The following is a 20,052-nucleotide window of genomic DNA, read 5'->3' on the forward strand; positions in this document are numbered from 1 at the left end:
TGACTTTAATAGCATGCCATACGTATCTTAATCTTTTACTAAGTTCACACGGGTATTATTACTGTAATCATACCATTTCAGTCCTTGTAACAGCATATACATGTCATACCAATCTTATAAGCATTCCATTTCCATTTTGGTACATTGTACCTATTCATAAATACCATACTTTTTTCATACTTTGCAAGTTTAGCCAAGTTGATGCCAAAAATCACCAAATTCACATTTATATAAATAATAAAAAAATGAATACAATTCATTCATAACATGAAACAAAATAATGAGTTCCATACAAACTTACCTGGCAAAACAACAAACAAACAAGTCTTTAAGGACTAATCAACAATTTTGCATTTTCCTTGATTATCTTCGGTTTGGTTCAATTATCGATCTATACAATAATTCTATTCAATTTATTAATTCCAAACATTTTGTATCATCCTATTACATGCATGAATCAGTCCAATTTTATTTTTTGAATGCCCTTAAATTTTTGCATTTTATTCAATTTAGTCCCTAAAACTAAAATTATCATAACTTTCAATTTCGAGCTTTGATTTCAATATCAATCTCAATTACATCCTTATAAGACCCTTTATTATCTATTATTGTAGAATTTTTACATTAATTTTGAAATTTATACACTTTAGTCCTTATGTTCAAAAACTAACAATTAAACATTACAATCTAGTCTTTTTTCACATCTAGGCTCAAAATCTATCAATTTAATATCAAAATATTCAAGAAAACAAATATAGAAACTTTTAAAAACTTTAACAATTTTGCAAATTGGTACATGGGCTAGCTAAATCAAGCTCCCACGATATCAAAAATATAAAAATTACAAGAAAATGACTTGAAATCACATTCCAATCAAGGCCAAAAGTTGAGAAATTGCTTTCTAGGTTTTATTTCATTCTTGTACGGTGGAGGAGGAAAAAATTAGAGAATATGAATATATTTTTTAACTTATATAGCTTAATTAAAACCTTAATTAATCGAAGTTAATTAATTAAACCTTAATTAAGTATATACTAATCATAATTAACAAAATATAGTGGATGATAACATCATCCTCACTATTGAATAAAAATGGTTTAAGTACCATTTTCAGCTTTTAGCAACTTAAAAACCTATAGCGATTGGACTTTTACAATTTAGTCCTTTTACAATTTAGTCTCTGTACCTTAATTAACTATCAATTCGACAAAATTATTGAACCAAAATTTAATATATTTCTATGATAGCCTCATAAATATTAAATATTAACACTTACAAACTCAAGTTATGAAAATGGGGTTTTGAGACCATATTTTTCGATACCACTAGAAATCGGGATGTTACAATAGATTTCAAGTTTAAATAGCAGTTAGGTCTAAAAAAAATTCAAGTTCTAATTAAGTACAAGTATTCAAGTTTAGGGGCAAAGCCTACATTAATTCTTCTATAAAATTTCAAATGGTGACTGATCTTTGTTTATTTCATGCCTTATAGAAGTTCAATTAGAGTGCAATTACTAAGACATATTTCGTCAATCTAGCTTGAAGATTTCAAATCTACAACTGTTTATTTAAAAAAGACTTGCTTATGTGTTTATAAATGAATTAGGGAGAGCACATTTTTTATCGTTGGAGGAACTTGTATTTAGTGCAAATTGATTGCAAACAATTTGTTTTTCATGTTTAGTTCGTAATTAAAGTTTTAAGGAAAAAGCTTTTGAATGAGAGTGATCTTAGTTGAAGTATAAGAGTGAGGTTTGAAATTTGATGAGCGAGTTGAGAATAAATCATGGCCTGTACTATTGATTAACAATACATTACTCTTTAGGTAAAGCCAAAGTAAGTAAGAATTTCGAATTATGTAACTAATTTTTGTATCCATCTTTACTATTTTACTCTTCCAGATGTTACTATGGATGCAACTTAACTTACAATTGATAATCAACATAAAAAACCCGGATATGACCTACATATTATTTGAGAAGACTTTAGAAGACTATAGACTTGATGATATCATGCATGACATTAACACAATACTAAAAAAAACAATTAAAATAGTCGATAAGGCCTTGGCTTAATGACATGATTAAGGTTATGAGAATTTAGGGTTCTTAGAATTTAGGGTTTTTAGGTCCGAACCTCACTTTATTTAAATGATATGTGAATTCTTAATCTATATTTTATTATGATTTAGGTTTCACCATCCACTTGTAACTTAAAAATAAATAATAATTTCATATAAATAAAATAGGAATGGATGACCCATTTTATTTGGTTATTAAAAATAATAAAAATTTATTCTGAATTGAATTTAAGTTATTTCTGAAGAAGGTAGACACCCGATCAACTAGCAACAATTCGAAGTTCAAATCGGTCGAGGAAGAATATGTGGAGCCCAAGTGTCCATCTTTTAACTTTGTATATAATAAAATTCGAAAAAATAATAAAATTTTTATACACATTAAAATTTTTTACAAATAAAAAGGTGAAATAATAAATCTATTTTTCAAAAAAATAAGTTGGCCCAAAGTTGGGATACCTTCTTTGAACTGAAATAATTTAGTTGGGCTTGAAGCCTTGCAATAAAAATTCTTCTACAGGTTTAGTTGGACCGGGCCGAATGTTTTAGACAGGTACATAGAGGAACATATTTAAGGGGGAAAGAGAAAAAAAAGCCCGGTTTATATTCGAAGTTCAGGCAGTTTAAGCTAAGGGGGAAAAAGAAAAACCAGTTCTTCAGCTTAGAACAAAAAGAAAAAAACAGAGGTTTGTCCGTTGGGTGGTAGGGGGCTAACCCCACAGTCTGAAATTTGAAAATTTTCGCTAAATAATTGAAGATCTGCTGTGCGAATTGATAAATACTAGACAGTGATGACGGAGGTGGAGACGGCGTCGGCGGCAGCGACGGGGATAGCCATGGCGACCGAGAAGGCGGCTAAAGAACTGAGTCCCGAAGAAGAGAGGGTTTTAATTAGAGACATTGCCCTTACTGCTGAAGCTAACACCAAAGAAGGCGATTCTTTTTTCCTCATCACTCAAAAGTTAATATCCTTTTGTTTTTTTCCTCGAATTTCTTCTTATGACTTCATTTTTAAGCTATTTTTACTATTTTCTTAACTTTCTCTCTCTCTCTCTCTCTCTCTCTTTTTTTTTTTTTGAAAAATAGATGGTGGCAACACTGGATTGATTATGTGAACCAGGATCAGCAGCCTAACAACAGCAACAACAATGAAGGAAGCTCTTCTGTGTCAGGGAACTCAGATTCAAATGGTGTGGGTAATTCAAAAAGGCCTTCTGGAATTGATAATTCTGATTTAATATCTGATGGGCCGGCGGAGGACGCGAACTCTGATGATGGTGTGGAGATTCATGATACTTTATTAGAAGGCCGTGACTATGTTTTGCTCCCTCAACAAGTTTGGAACCTACTTTATTCATGGTTAGTTGGAATATTTTGGGTTCTGTAAGAATTATTTGCATGTAGAAAACTTATTGGTAAATTTCTGTAGGCAAGTTGTATCAAGTTAAGAATGGAATGATACTATATTGAAATCCTTGTTAACTATTAAATTTCATGTTCAAAGTATTTAGACAGGCCCGTGGAGGTTTCAACCTTAATTGTAGGTATAGATAATGATAACATTTTTGTGAATTAAAATTGACATTGAGCTAGACAAGCTCCCTGGAATTGTGATAAGTTTATGAATCTGTTTGTGGAGTTCTTAAGCTCTAATGCTTTACAAGATAATGATCATTTTATGGATTCATATCAGCTTCAGCACTAAGCTAAGCAAATTTCTCTGTGCTGGATACCCTGGTTTTAGCAACTAAGGTGAAGCGTCAATTACCAAAAAGGTTCATTTATGCACTGTTTTTGCCCCAAGTTTGTTGTTATAGATACCAAAGACAGCTTTGGATGGTTGTCTTGGCTCTTGAGGAGTAACTGTAGCCGTAATTTTCATAAAACATCATTCTTTGATGCTAAAATGTTGTGTTTTCATTTATACATTCTTATTATGAGGTACCTATGCATAAAAAAACTTTGAACTTTTCATCATTTTTGGAGTTCCAATATATTCTTTCGTACATGAGAAATTGTTAGTATACCTAGCTATACAGAGGTTCTGAACCTATGACTTAACTTCATATCCAAGGTTCAAGTTGATTAATGCATTTGTTAGACAAATTTATACATTCCTGTGTCCACTTATTCTTGTCATTTTATATTTTCTTGTTGTCAACCAAGCAGAAACTTTTCTGGAACCCTTGATTAATTGTATGTTTTAGGTGTGTTTATTTGTGTGGATAGGTCAATGTTTTGCTACGGGGTTAAGGATTAAGCAGATACATGCAATACACCAAAATCCTCTCAACCATCATTCTTTCCATTCATCTGAATTTGGACAACTTGGATATCACAAAATGATCTGTCATTGAAACTTTTGGATTGTATATTCTATTATTGTATAGTATATTTATATAGGACATAATTGTGGAAATAAATCTAATTTTCACTGTCCTTGGTATTGCTATATATATATGTATTCTAATTTATGAAAGTTGTACCGTACATTTTCTTATGTATTGAGTAATCAATTAAGCACATATGTTTTCAGGTATGGTGGTGGTCCAGCATTGTCACGAAAAGTAATTAATTCAGGTCTTTCTCAGACAGAGTTTGCTGTGGAGGTTTATCCACTGCGTTTGCAGCTTCTTGTGACACCGAAAGGCGATCGCTCTACTATAAGAATAAGTAAGAAGGTAAAATTTGAAACTTGGTTTATTTATGTCAGCTGTGCTGCTCTCTTTGTACTTTTTTTTATAGTAACTGATTTCTGAAGATTGAATTATCTTGGACAGGAAACCATAGGTGAGCTTCACCGACGAGCCTGTGAGATTTTTCATCTCAACTTGGAGCAAGTAATTTCAGATGCAAGATTATTTCCTTTTCTGTTTTTTGTTTTCCTCAAATTTCTCTTTTCATTTCAAGTTATTTACTGTTTCTGTTTCCTTATATTTTCAGGTTTGTATTTGGGACTATTACGGTCATCGGAAGCATGCTTTGATGAATGACATGGATAAAACTCTTGATGATGCCAACATACAGATGGATCAGGATGTGGGTCTTTTTTGTTGCAACACTTATTATGATTAGTGTGTCTGTTATAAAGAAACCAGTTCAGCGTCTGAAATTGGATTCTGCATCTTATGCTTCTGCACGTTGTACAACTGTAAAATGGATAGAAGTTTGAGTAAAAAAGTTTCATAATTTTATTAATATGTTACTTGATTAAGATTTCTGTCAACTATGCTAAAAGCAACAAGAAATTATTTCAAAATCAATGATTCTCCTGCATGTTACCATCCTTTAATATGAAGGGTTTGCTGTTTGTGTCCTTTCCTGCTGTGGTATTTGTCTACAGCCTAAGGTGGATAGCCTCTTTGATATGTTTTCTTGGTGACCACAGAATAATAACTATTATCTACTTCATATATGCGTATCCACATTCCACCCTTTTGGTTATCATCTATTTCCTTCGGCAATATCTGTCTCAGTGACGTACAAAATTATGTGTGTATTTTATTTATTAAAAAAAGCGCCTTTTAACTCGACTGGTAAAAACATTTTCTTCTCTTTATATCCATGCACAAATAATATGTATGCTCACATTTCTTAGGGACATGAATATGCAGATACATATTGGATAGAGCTGAGAAAAAAAAACATTTTGGAAGTACAGAAATGGATGTGCATTTAGGGATTTTTCTTGTTTTAGCATTAGTTATCAATCAATTTTTGTTCTAACCTATTATTTTCTTGTCATCAATTTAAACAGATTCTGGTCGAGGTTCTTAACAATGTTAATGATACTGTAGTCACCGATGGTACAAGTATTATAGACAACGGATTTGCAGATAAGGAAGCCACTTCTGTTCTTCTAGAGCCGTCTAAATCAAGCTTATCGATTGCAGGAGGTCTGTCTGCAAACAAGATTGCATCCAAAGGCTATAGTGCAGAGCAATTGCAAAATCAAACCTTGGGTTATCCTAGTAAAGAATCGGATAACAATTTTGGGAACAGTGGTGTTAGTACTAGGGGCACTTTTGGTGGTTTAACTGGGCTGTTGAATCTTGGGAATACTTGCTTCATGAATAGTGCAATACAGTGCCTTGTTCATACACCAGAGTTTGCTAGATACTTTCGGGAAGACTATCATCAGGAGATAAATTGGCAAAACCCTTTGGGCATGGTTGTAAGTTTCTAACCCTCAAAAATAGATGTGGTTTTGAACTATCCTTTCATAGTCATGATTCCTTGGAGAAGTTCTCACTTGTGAATAGTGTAATACAGTGTTTTCCCCCTTCCTTTAATCTTTTTTTTTTTTTTGTGCATTATTAGGTCTAGTGGTACTTGTTTGTGTAAAAGGTATATGCATCAAGCAAATTTTATATGTGGATCTTCACTTTCAAGCACACTGCTAGCTTCTAACTAAAACTTAACATGTCAAGAATTGGTGTTTTAAAACACTTGAAAAGAACTATGTTTTCTTCGTTCTTGTTACTTGTATGGATGAGACAAGAGAACATTCTTGCGGAAAGAACTTGTTGGTGCCGTACATTTTTGATGATGAGTTTACATGTAATCATCTACATAGATTCTGCATGATCTATGGTTAATATAGTTAAATGCACACGCACTCTTTTCAGAGCCTCTATGCACATTATTAGATTGTGAGCATGTAGGGCCAAGTGCATTGTCTAGATCATAGATGTTTTTGAGTATGACACTTGTGTGTCAATGCCATAACCTATCTATAGCCCATTATTAGTAGGTGTATAGCATGCATATTTTGGTAATGTTCGTAGGTTGCTGTAACCCAATTTTCTAGCTAACATTTTTCTTATGAGGACTGTTCTTGTTCTAGATTGGATCCAATTCAGTCAAGGGCATAAGTTACAAGAATGTGTAAAAAGAGTTTGTGCTTAAGAAAGCAAGGCTCTAATTTCTAAAATGGAAAAAGAAAAGGATGTAAACACACATATAAATACTAGTTCAAGATGTTTGTGTGTGTTTGTACTTGTTATATCTAATAAATTTAAAATCAAATGCCCATTGAATTTTCTACTGTATAATGTATTATAAAGGTCTGGGATTATCCTAAGTCATTATTGGTCTCTAGCTCTAGCTTTCCTTCAATTTGCATATCCTCTATATGGGTATTCTTTAGTGTCCTTTTTGTAGTTTGATTGTGAAGTTCTTGGAACCACTCTTTGTTTGCTATTGAGGGGTTCTTTCTCCTTTTGAAAAGGGTACTCCCTGAAATCTAGGGCATGCTCCTCTCTAAGGATTGCGTCACTTCTACTGATTATTTGAGCTTACCATGCTTTTTTCCATGTGGTTTATTCTAAAGTGGTTATTGCAGGTCGTTATGATCACTTTGTGCTGAAATGAACATGGCACATATTTGTAGGCATCTAACCTAACTGCTAAAAACATTTTGTCCGGTATACTGATTACAGAGATAGTATGTAGTAGCTATTTGAAGTGTAATGTTCTAAGATTAAATATGATCGAATGCCTGCTTTATGAACTCGTTATGGGCCCCCAAAAGAAGGTTGACTGTGTTATTTTATGGAATTGTCCTTTTGTATTATTCCTCTCTTTATCACACACGATAGAAAATAATATTTAGTTAGAATTTCGGAATATAGGTGCATTCTCATTTTGCTGATATGTCTCAACTTTGATGTTAGTGGGCTATTTGTTATTCGAATCTTGTGCATTTTTTTGAGAGTTGAGTTCGGTTGTATAACTAATATGTTAAGCTGATCTCTTATTGTGTAGGGTGAACTTGCTCTAGCATTTGGTGAGTTGCTAAGAAAGCTGTGGGCACCTGGGCGAACTCCAGTTGCCCCTCGGCCTTTTAAAGCAAAGCTTGCCCGCTTTGCCCCACAATTTAGTGGATACAATCAACATGACTCTCAGGTTTGTAATTAATATTAAAGTCTTGCTATTCCTTGCTTTGCGTATAGTTCTACAGGCTTATTCATTTAAAATTATTTTTCCCCAGGAGCTTTTAGCATTTCTGCTTGATGGTCTTCATGAAGATCTGAACCGTGTCAAACACAAACCTTATGTAAACTCTAGAGATGCAGATGGCCGCCCAGATGAAGAAGTTGCTGATGAGTATTGGGCAAATCATATTGCTCGTAATGATTCGATAATTGTTGATGTGTGCCAGGTAAGAACATGTCTTCTACATTTTAATGGTGATACGCCTAACAGTTGCGGTGGTGTCTTGCATGTTAATGGTAAATCTCATAACATGGATGTTTATCTGGAGATTTAAGACTGCACTTTCTTTAGTATTTACCGTAGCTTCGTCCTCGAAGAGGATATATGATGATGCAAGATATAATTTGTTTTGATGATGTTTTGAACTCTACTTTTAATCTCTGTTGAGAATGTTTGGTTGTAAAGTTTTTGATGCACTTAACTCATTGGATACCAAGTTTCATTAACGTAGAAGAATTGGAGATTTGCCCCTATGATGACCAATTTACTTCAAGAATTTTAAAATGAAACATGTGAATAGTTTATGTTAGTGAGCCTTATTATTTCTCTAAAAGTTTTTGAATAACTTTATCATTTCTTGATAGATGTAAGAGTTAAGGACCTTCCAATACCCCCCACCCCCATGACCCAATCAACAACAACAAGAAATGGGAAGAATTTCGTTTTTGTGATTGTGTACTTTCAAAGTGCTGAAATTTAGTTCTTGCATGCTGTTTCCTAAGCTTTGAAGAAATGGAATTATAAAACCATACCTTCTAGAATTGCTTTTTCTTGAATGCTTAATTATCTGTTCCTTTTATGCCATTATGCCAATTAAAAAATTGTCTATCTTTTTTCTTGTTTTTTTCTTTGTCTGGTATCAAATTATTTAATAGTTTATATGGTTCATGACTTCATTTATAGGATATATAATTTCCATAGGACTGGTGAACTGTAACTTTGAAATCATTTATAAGAACTCTTATCAAGGTTGCACTTATTGGAAGTATTCTGATTTCAAATTTATCCATGTAATGTTTTACATGCATTTCAAAGCTGTGATAATAAAGAATGGTGCAAATTAAAAAAATATACTTGAGTTGATGTCCAATAGCTGGGTGATTAGGGTGTGAGGTCTGTTTTTAGGGCAACTTGACGGCAAAGCAGGTAGAGAAATTCCCTGAATAATTAGGGTTTGAATTGATTTGAAGCTAAGTACAGAAATCTAGGATCTAGATAGCCACTTAGGTTGCCTTTGGATGTTTCACTCTTAAGAATGATCTCATTTCCAATTAGGACTTCAAATTTTTAAAATGCAATTACCTGGTTTGACTTAGGAAAAATAGTAGATGTTACATTGGGTACAAGTATTATTTTTTCAACATGTCTTAGGGTGCCTTTGGATTCACCATACCGTCAATGAAGTAGAGTTTAACACAAACAATTTACTTAATTTCAAACGCCCTGAAGTTTTTGTTTGGATGTATGCTTATTTTCCGCTGATCCCTGATTTTTAATTGGAGGGGAAGAGGTCCAGTTGATAACTGAACCTCCGGTGGGACTCTTGAAATTATTGTTTTAACGTTCAATTTATTTTATTTTATTTTCTAACTTTGAACCATTTTAATTTCATTTGTCTTTTTAAACATATCATAAATTAATTGTGTTTAATTTTTTTCCTCTAGTTAATTTATTTTAAATTCTTTTATTTAAAAGTTTAAGGTTTATTTAAAATAATAAATAGATTTATGATATAATTAGTTGATTAATTAAAATATTTAAATAAAATATTTTATAATTTAAATTGTTAAAAATATATAAAAATAATGTAATGATACATCTTTTGAGTAATGTCCTTAATTGTCATTTTCTATTCTCATCTCACCGCCACCGTTGCGTTTGAATTTAAACACATATCCCACTTCAAGTTTTAATCTTACCGTTACAAATAACTAATCTCACAGCCATCGCTGTTTTTAATCCCAGCCCCTACCCAAAGGGAGTCTTAGTATATGAGTTAGCATTTAACTAATTTCAATTGGTAATAGTTATCGTTTGGTGAGGGCTCAAATTTTAAATTTTGAAAAGTACAATGACTAAAAATGACCAAATTAAAGTATAAGGACTAAATCCACAACTTTTGTAAAGTACAAGGACTAATAGCAAATTTAGCCTTTATTTTTTACAGAAGTATCACTCATCCTTCTAATTTCAAGTTTAAGTTTGTATTAACTATTTTTTATTTTATGTTTAACTATTTTAAGACATGTATTATATAAAAAATTTTCTAGTATTATTACATTAGTAACCAAATGAAGCATAAAGCATTTGAAGTGGATGTTTTAAAGGTCTAAAGTACACAGTTGAAGTATGACCCCACGATGTCAAATTTCCCAAATGCTTCATTCTTCAAGCTAATCAACAAAGGGTTATGGTATTATGGCCAAAAAGAAAGGACTGCAAGAGAAAATAACATATTGCTGTGTTCTAACATCCCGATTACATTTCAAGTCTACCATCTGTTTTCATGATTGATGCTACCTTGTTTGTTCTCTATCAAGTTCTGTAACACCCCATTCCTTATAAGTCACTTTCTCTCCATTTTGTCTGGTGATGTTTCCAGCAAATCTATTTCCTGCTCCCTCTCTCTGTTTCTCTCAAGCATGACCATTCTGTTTAGCTTAATTTCGTGACCGGAAGAGTTTTGCTTTTTGGCTTGACTAAAGCTCAAGTATGGAGGCTATAGAGAAGGATGTCAATGGAGAGGATGATTTGGTGGTTGTATGATGGGCAGTGGGATGAGTCTGCAGTGGTGTGAGTAGTGGCTGCAATGGAGTTTGGTGTTTAGGAATTTTTCTCTAATACAACCTCATTTTAGATGACTCCGAGATGAGAAAAATAATTAGAAGAAACATACAGGAAATTATTTTTCATATCTGTGAGCTGAATTTTGAGTTGCTTAATTTAAATGGATGGTAGATATAACTTCTTAATGAAAGTTGCAGAAATCTAGTAAACAGAAGAAAAAGAAATTCTAGGCTTCATAGTTTTATGTTTTCTACAATTTACTTTTAGAAGTTTATTGCTTCACACAATTACAAGATCCATAGTGCTGGAAAATCCCCAACTAGAAGTTGTCTCGCAATAGAAATACCATGGTGATGCGGACCCCTAGTGCTAATGGTCCAGTATGAACTTCAGTAGAAAAGACTACAATTTTTATACATGTGGATGCAAATTTATCTTCTATAAAATCTTAGGGCTTTTTCTTTTGTTTTATATAATTTTCTGATAAAGTAACTTTTAATCAATCATAATTGTGGTTCCGTCTGTTATTGCTTTGTTACTGATTTTATGTTACTGTTTAGCAAGAATGGGTTAATATCATAAAAGCTATGTGAATTAATTTTTAAATCAACTCTATAATTTTTTATCTTAGTCCTATGGTTATCATATGTAAATAGACTAAGCTGAACTTGTAAAAAATGTTATGTCTTATTCATTTTTACTGTCATTATTATGCATCTGATCAATGCCTATTCCATTGTGTAGGGTCAATACAAATCAACACTTGTTTGTCCAGTGTGCAATAAAGTTTCTGTAACATTTGATCCCTTCATGTACCTTTCCTTGCCACTGCAATTCGCCACTACTCGGTCTATGACAATAACAATTTTTACTTGTGATGGAAGTGCTCTACCATCAACATGCACCGTAACTGTTCCGAAGCAGGGGCGTTACAGGGACCTGATCCAAGCAGTTAGCAATGCTTGTTCCTTGAAGCAGACTGAGGAGATTAAGCTTGTTGAGGCATGTTCTGTTAAGCATTCTGATTTCCTGTTCATGGAATTACATGTGTGCTAAAATTTTGCTAAGCTGTGTGAAATTATTTCTTGCAGATACGGAATCATTTGATTCATAGGTTTTTAGATGATTCTTTTGTATCATTGTCCACAATCAAAGATGATGATCATCTTGCTGCATACAAGATTCAAAAGTCTGCAAAGGGCAATGTTTTGCTTCAGTTGATACATCGCCGTCAAGAACAGTATGTAATATTTGGCTACCCTCGTACTTTTCTTTACATAGCAATGTTTGGATGTAAGCATGGCACCAAAAGGTTTACCATTGGCTGCCAGTCGAACTTGAAGTGGTTTTAGTTAGCTATTTTAACTGCTAGATTGGCATCTGAAGCGGTTGACTTCAATGCTATTAAGGTTGTAGTTTTTTTCCTATTTAAATGGTTTTATAATGCTTGATTATATTTGTTATTTTAACAGTTTAGTCTCTCTCTCTCTCTCTCTCTATATATATATAGATAGATAGATAGATAGATAGAAAGATTTTAATTCTTGACTAATTTCATGATGGTAAGCCGTTGCTGCTTTAATATTCTTGCTTCGAAGCTAAGAGAGTTCCTTGGCATCGAGTTGTTTCTAATGCAATACTACATTATTGTTGTATTGTTGTACAGGGAAACTAGTGATGCTCAAAGATGGAAACCTTTTGGAACTCCTCTTGTTTCATCTCTCTCGTGTGATGATGTAATTAGAAGTGGTGTTATTCAGACAATTGTTCAGACAATGCTTACACCGCTGCTGAAAGAGGGTATAGAATATTCTGATGATTCAGATCCAAGCACCTCGGGGATGGCAAGGGATCCATCTGATCATGGTTCTGGTAAAGTGGATACTAACTGTGCATCAACTTCTATAAATAAGGTCTTACCAAAACTACCACTTCAGTTGGTCGATGAAAGTAAGACATGTATTGACCTGTCTGCGGGAGACGAGAAAGCTATTAATCTGTCAGCTATGTCACATGTAGTTGTGTATCTTGATTGGAAATCAAAGCTTTTGGAGAAGTACAATATAAATTATCTTGAAAACTTGCCCGAGGTCTTTAAATATGGGCCTATTACCAAGAAAGCTCGTACTGAACCTCTTTCTTTGTATACTTGCCTGGAGGCCTTTTTACGAGAGGAGCCATTGGTTCCAGAAGATATGTGGTTAGTTATTCTCTCTTTCTTGTACTGAAGTGTTTCTTCTCATTGTTTATATACATGAATATTTTGTGAACCATTGGTGTGTTGTGCTTTTTCATAATCCTTTGGTAGGTGGTATTCCTGCCTACAATAAATATGTCAACCATTGGTGTGTTGTCTTTATCCCTAATAATTTGTTCGGATGGGCTCATGAGTGGCTATAGGCACTAGTTAAATATTATTTAACCATTTTAGGAAAGTCTTTGCAATGTCTGCAAAGCATGAGCCTGGGTTTGCCTGCGCCTTGCCCCTTAGCACTAGACTGTAAAGCGCCGCAGACCCTTTTGGGCAAGGCTCATTTGATCATGTGCACACCTGGTAAACCTAGGTATGCTTTTTTGAGCAATAACATAAATAAAATCTGCCTGATGAAGTTCTCTTTAATTTCTTTCTATTTTCCACTTTTTTCATTGGACATCACTTTACTAGTAAAAAAGGGATAGCTGATGCTCTATGCTTCTTAATATTTTAGTATTCAACAACAAACATGGACCATAAGGAAATTATTCACTAATGAAAAAACTGCATGTTTTGTAGGTAAACTAGTCCACGTTTTAGAGTGTATCATATTTCTTAAGCTTATATGTATATGAAGTTCTAGTGCCTTGACAACATTGGTCTTTGCACATAATTTATTACTTTCACCAAATTCAAGAAGGGGAAAAAAGTAATTTCTAATTTCTTATCTTAGATATCATCTTACCAGTGCCATGTCATGAGTTAGCATTTTTCTTAAGTTTAAACAATAGAAAAAAAAAGTACCTAAAGCAAAAACAAAACCTTTGTCCATCCTCAGTCTATCTTTTGAAGACCATCTTTGCTATTTTGGAGCCGCACTTGTGAAGATTAAAGAATGTCCCCTTCAACCAGAAGATAATTGTTGTCTTATTTTGGTTTTAACCTAGTAGTCTGTTGCGATCTCCATAAATTTAGTGGAAGACCTTTGTGAATTTGCAAAAGGAATGGCTAGATACAGTCGAAGCCAGGAATTTGTGTTAGGAGGGGCAGGATAAAATTATAATTTTTTTTAAGGGGTCTAAGCCAAAAACTCTGTTAAAAGGGCTTAAGTTGAATTACTAATTTTTGTGAGGGCCCAAAATACAATGCTCCATTTTAACAAAAGGGGCAGGGCCCCTTCTTGACCCCCTTTGGATCCACCATTAACTAGACATTATAGGGAGCAGATGTCTATTATTGTTTTGTGTTTTTATAACTACTTCTTGTTCTCAACTCTGAAGGCTTTGGAATGTTTTCAGGTTGCTAGATTCATACTCTCTGTTTGGTAACTGTTACACCATAGTTTGAATGGCTCGAGCAAATATTTGCTGTTTGCTTGACAGTTTTAACAATCTTTAGTGCTAAGTTGTACTTAAGGAAAAACTTGGGTTCCATTCCTCCAATATTTTGAATTACCAGTGTTATTTGATGTAGGTACTGCCCTCAATGCAAGGAACAACGACAAGCGAGTAAAAAGCTTGACCTGTGGAGGCTTCCTGAGGTTCTAGTTATTCATCTAAAAAGATTCTCATATAGCCGGTCAATGAAGCATAAAGTAGAAACTTTTGTCAACTTTCCTATTCATGATTTTGACTTAACAAATTATGTAGCTGACAAGAGGAGTTCCCGTTCTCAGCTCTACGAACTCTACGCCTTGACCAACCATTATGGTGGCATGGGCAGTGGCCACTACACCGCGCACATCAAAGTAAGTTAGAAGCATCTATATCCTTACTGAAATGGAAGTGTGCATTATTTGCTTTTCTCTTCGGGGGCTGGGGACTTGGACAGAGATGCTGCATCCATTTCATTTTTTTATGACTTTTCAGTCAAGACCATTTATTTTTCTGCTCTTTTGGTCTGGCTCTTAGCTTTCATCACATTTGAATCCTCTTAATTAGAGTTTAGATTTATATTGAGACACAAATCTATGTTATTTAGACTGAGAGTGTCATATAAGATACGTGTCCAGTTCAGGCATATTCAATATTTTCTGGGTTTTTTTTTTTCATGTATTGAAATTTTCCTTGTAACCATGTCCAAATGTGCATCGAACATGAATGTCTAATACAGGTAGTTACATAAATTGGCTTCAATCGTTGTCGATGCACATGTATCTCATCATACTGTTTTATGCTGATTTTGTTGTTTGCAGCTTCTAGATGAGAATAAGTGGTACAACTTTGATGACAGCCATATATCACCTATAAATGAAGAAGATGTAAAGTCAGCTGCTGCATATGTCCTGTTTTATCGAAGGGCAAAGTCCGATACCTCAGGTACCAGTTCTGCAGGGTCTCGTAGAGCTCGGGATAAAACATCTTATAAGCATTGAAGTGAAGGTACATGCCTAAACCATTCGCTGCCATGCATGTAAGTTCACGACTGTAGAGTGCTAAAGCAACAAAGGGTGTTGTGTCTTTGCAAAATATTAATTTAGTGACCTGTTCAATGTGCTGCTTTACTTCAATCGCTAACCTATTGCCTGGACAAAAATATTGTGTCAAGAGTAATATTAGATCGAAAATGAGACATACTCAGATTCGGCTTAGTCATTGTCAAGTCAAAACTCAAGCATGAGTGGTGAGTTATTGAGCATCTTAACACCCGGCTCAAGTGGCTTGCCAACCTAATCGAGTATTTTTAATATGTATTTTTACTATTTTTAGTAATGAAAAATCTCAATTCAAATATGAATTCTTGTATTTTTATTTCTGTTATCTTGGTTTACAAGCTATTTGAGAAAAACTTGAAGTATGCTTGGTCAATATCAAGGCAAAGGTCAAGCTTGAGTAACAAGTTATCGATGGAATATGAGTATTTTAACACCCGGCTCAAGTGGCAGCCAACCTAATTGAGTCTTTATTATTATTATTATTATTATTATTATTATTATTATTTGAAGTGATGAAAATTTTTTATTGTATCAAGAGTAACACTATATCGGAAATGAGATATCTATGTTTACAAGCTACTCGAATTTAACTTGATTAAGATGATACTTGAGTTTGAGTGGTGAGTTATGGACTGAGTTTTGAGTATTTAACGTCAGGTTGAAGATCTTGCTAAGTTTTTAATACCTATTATTTTTATTTGGTAATGAAAAATCTCAATTCAATCATGAAACTGTTGACTGAAAACTATAGACCCAGACCACCACCTTGATGATCAATCTACCTGGAACTAAAATGTAAATAAAGGGGAAATTCAAATGAAAAATTATGTTTATTAACAAATATTATGCTATATCTCCGGTGTTGATTGGTCCAATATTGCCATATCACTTTTTGTAATAGTTTGGGGTAAAGTGGTGGATGGGATTAAACTATTGGTGTCAAATTAAGAACAAAAAAAATCATAGGTACGATGAATGAGGTATTCTATGTAATTTAGTTATATAAATAATATGTAATTTGGTCAAATGGTTAATTGGTCAAAATAAAATTGTTTTGGCATCATTATTCTTGTAACAACCTAAAAGTTTAAATGCGCCAAAGCATCTAATGTCTTCCACTTTGGAGAGTGAAGGGTTACGCTTATTGTAAGCATTTTATCAAAAGAAATGCATGAAAAATTTTAAAATTTGATTTGAGTATAATTATTTGTAATTGCTTATGGAACTATTTGAATTCTTACCCTCTTCATAAGAATGTAATTGTAATGTTCAATCACATCCATGTTATTATTCTATTCTTGCCCACTCTTTAAGAATTCGAGTAGTGTAATCCAATTACAGTCATGAGATTTACTAATTGCAATGATTATCAAAACATGTAAATACGTGAAATTATAAATAATTACATTCAAATCCAATTATTAAGTTGCTTTCGATTATATTCTAAAAATATTTGAATTAACCATTTATCATGAAAGATTTAGATAAAATATTATACTTATATTTTTTGGGAAATTAAATAAATAAATAAATATATATTGCATAAATTTGAATCAACCTGACTCAAGGGAAAATTCTAGTGAGCTCTTTAAAGCGAGCTTCTTATAAGCTCCAAGTAAGATATTAAGAAACATGCATTACTAGGTTATAAGTAACTTTGTAAGAGAATTATAAATTTTGTAAGAATTTCCATAGTTTTGTAAAAGAATCAATAATTCATATTGTAAAGAATTTTATACTTTTTTTTGTAGAAATCATTACAACATTATAAAAATTCAATAATTTTAAGTAGCTGATGTCCTTCAAAATGACTGAATTTTTAGTAATTACTGAATCATTTACAAGATTGCCAAAAGGCTTAAACAATGATTGAATTCATTATCTTTTATTATTTCCTGTTCTCCAAAGGAATTACATAAGTAATTAAGTAATCTTATAAGAGCTTTAGTAAATTTTATAAGAAAATTCAGTGTTAGATAAATGTTAAAATGTTGTAAGAATTTTAACAAATTTTAAGTAACTTGTAACAGATTCATTAATCTGTAAGGAATTCAGTTTAAGAGATTCAATAATCCTGTGAGAAATTAGATATTTCTGTAACAAATTGAGTAACTGTGTAAGAATTTCAACAATTTACTTTGTAAGAAATTTAGTAATCATCAAAGAAATTCTGTTAAGTTATAAGAAAATTCACTAATTTACAAAGTGATAATAAATTAGGCAAATGGTAAGTTATTGTAAGATATTTTATAATCTTTTGAGGCATTTACACTGCATTTGATTCGTTGTAATATAATAGAGTCAGTAATGGAATAAAGTGGTAATCAGTAATTTAATTGTTTGGATGAATAGAATAAAATAGAAATGTAAAAGATTCTTGTATTTGATTGAATGAAATGATGTTGTAATAGCATAAGGAAAAAATTGAAATGACGAGAGTACCTTTAGCGTAAATCTTTTAGGTAAATGATTATTATTATTGCTATTAAATTTTACTCGGACTATTATTAAATATAATTTAATAATATTTTAATGTAATTATTTGTATATTAATTTATATTAAAATATTTTATTTTATATTTTTAAGTCCAAGTTTTAAAGGATTAATCTGAAAATTAAATTTTTTTTTTGTTATTCAATGTTACATGGAATAATCACTCTTTGGTGATACCAAAGAATAGCTATTACGGGAAGACAAGTAATAGAGAAGTAATGGTCATTTTATTAAATAAATATTACGTTCAACCAAATAAAAGAATGATTTACCATTCAATTCAGTGAATAAGAATAACGGGGAATGCTATTCCATTCCCTCTAACCAAACATGATGTTAGTAAAATTTAAAAAGTAAAAGTAAATTGTAAGGTGTGGACAATTATTCAAGAGATTTAGTAATTCTAAGTGCATGGAAAAAGTATTCCAACCTTTTCATACTTGATAAAAAATCCACTTACCTGCCTTGTGGTTAATATTCTCCAAATCAGACCAATTGATTTTAAAATGAACCGATTCAATGAATTAACTTTAGGACTAATATATAATAAAATATTATTTTCCTCTATCTTTCTGTTTTTCTATTTTAATTATTTTTAGGGCATTCTAAATCATGATAACTAATTAATCTTACATGAAATAATTTAATAAATTCATCTCAAGATTAATATATAATTAAATTAAATATAAATTTAGAATATTTAAATTTAGTTGATGTCAAATATAATTTTTTAATGAAAAAGTAAAATATATTTAATTTTATGGCAAGTAATTATAATTTGGGTAAATTACATCAACAGTCATTCAACTTTGATGCAATTGACCAAACAGTCACTCTGATTTCAATTCAGTCACTCAACTTTTGAAAAGTAACAAATCAATCCTTTTAAACATTTTCTGTTATAGACGTAACGGAAAAGTGACATGTCATCCTAATGTGTAAAGGACCTCAATTTAAAACCCTAGTTGGGCTGGGGAGTAAAAGAAAAAGAAGAAGAGGAGGAGGAGGAGGAGGAGAAGAGAAAAATTCTAAAGTGGTTCAGCAGCAGCATAAGGTTGTGGATCGGGACGAAGGCGGTGGGACAAGCTTCACAAAGAATAGTTCCGGTGACAAGAACAGTCGAAAGCTTTTCTTCATTGTATTCAGCCAAATGCACCATCTCATCTTATCTCATGCCATCTCCATTTCTTTTTCTTCTTCTTTTACTGTTAACTAGCCATGTCGATAGCTCGAATCGTAGAGTATTCGTACTAGATGCTTTGGACGTAGAATCTACCATGGTTTAGGGATAAAATGGTGCAGTTGTTGCTGTCGCAGTTCCGTTCAAATTGATGGTCGTTGCATTTGGGAGTTTGGGTTGGTAATCGAAAAGGGTAGCTCATTGTGGCATTTCCACAAATAGTTGGATTCTAATATTTGTTTATGGTTTTAGAGACACAAGATTGGAAGTAGTTGTTTGGTGACACAACAATGGCGGTCACGAGGGCAAAGATTGAAAGTTGTGGTTTGGGTTTTGGCATGCCGGAATTTAAATGGGGAGATATTGGAAGGTAGAGAAAACAAAAGAGATTGATGATAAAGTGAAGCAGATCACCATATTTGGAAACAAAGATTGTTGGAATATAGAAGAAGTATAAACATATTAAGCCATTTACACAAAAAGTAAAATATTGGGTCACTTATTAAAATTCGGAAAAGGAAGGACGAAAAAGAAACAACCACTCAACTTTGCCTCGTTCAACGTAACAAGTTAACTGACCAGATTAGCTAGTTAATTGCCTACGTCAGCAGTTCTGTTAAGCCTATGACAAAAAATATTAATAAGTGACTGGTTTATCACTTTTCGATAACATTAGTTGCTGATTTGTTATTTTTCAAAAGTTAAATAACTGAATTAAAATCAGAGTGAATTTTTATAAGCGGTATGAAGAGTAAGTGTTGATGTAATTTACTCTCAAAAATTCACTATCATATAATTAAAACTAAAATAAATAAATAAATAAAATAGAAAATAAATAAATAAATAAATAATAACAAGGGTCTCTCTATTTAAAAAAAAAAAAAACT

General features: G+C 32.4%; 1 protein-coding gene across 3 annotated transcripts; it reads left to right on the plus strand.

The window, feature by feature from the left end:
- The first annotated feature begins 2,694 nt into the window (after nucleotides 1–2,694).
- On the plus strand, nucleotides 2,695–15,789 carry LOC105777168 (ubiquitin carboxyl-terminal hydrolase 5). 3 transcript variants are annotated; one of them, XR_001128203.2, is made up of 14 exons: nucleotides 2,695–3,040; nucleotides 3,166–3,438; nucleotides 4,616–4,760; nucleotides 4,860–4,931; nucleotides 5,023–5,118; nucleotides 5,837–6,253; nucleotides 7,846–7,986; nucleotides 8,072–8,242; nucleotides 11,608–11,865; nucleotides 11,955–12,103; nucleotides 12,530–13,063; nucleotides 14,531–14,597; nucleotides 14,707–14,804; nucleotides 15,252–15,399. XR_001128203.2 is itself a non-coding variant. In XM_012600274.2 (13 exons), the coding sequence occupies exons 1-13, from the start codon at nucleotides 2,871–2,873 to the stop codon at nucleotides 15,429–15,431; spliced, it is 2,880 nt and encodes a 959-aa protein (XP_012455728.1). In that variant the 5' UTR covers nucleotides 2,695–2,870; the 3' UTR covers nucleotides 15,432–15,789. The 3 variants fall into 3 exon arrangements, 2 of the variants coding, with proteins under 2 accessions (XP_012455728.1, XP_012455729.1); XM_012600274.2 differs by having other exon boundaries at nucleotides 14,531–14,804; nucleotides 15,252–15,789; XM_012600275.2 differs by having other exon boundaries at nucleotides 4,860–4,919; nucleotides 14,531–14,804; nucleotides 15,252–15,789.
- Nucleotides 15,790–20,052: the final 4,263 nt, after the last annotated feature.

The sequence above is a fragment of the Gossypium raimondii genome, chromosome 10, assembly GCF_025698545.1.
Source record: "Gossypium raimondii isolate GPD5lz chromosome 10, ASM2569854v1, whole genome shotgun sequence".
NCBI lineage: Eukaryota > Viridiplantae > Streptophyta > Magnoliopsida > Malvales > Malvaceae > Gossypium > Gossypium raimondii.

Coding starts and splice junctions, on each gene's coding strand:
- LOC105777168 (XM_012600274.2), top strand. CDS start 2,871: ATGACGGAGGTGGAGACGGCGTCGGCGGCAGCGACGGGGATAGCCATG. Junction 5,119..5,836: donor ACATACAGATGGATCAGGAT/GTGGGTCTTTTT, acceptor CAATTTAAACAG/ATTCTGGTCGAGGTTCTTAA. Junction 6,254..7,845: donor AAAACCCTTTGGGCATGGTT/GTAAGTTTCTAA, acceptor CTTATTGTGTAG/GGTGAACTTGCTCTAGCATT.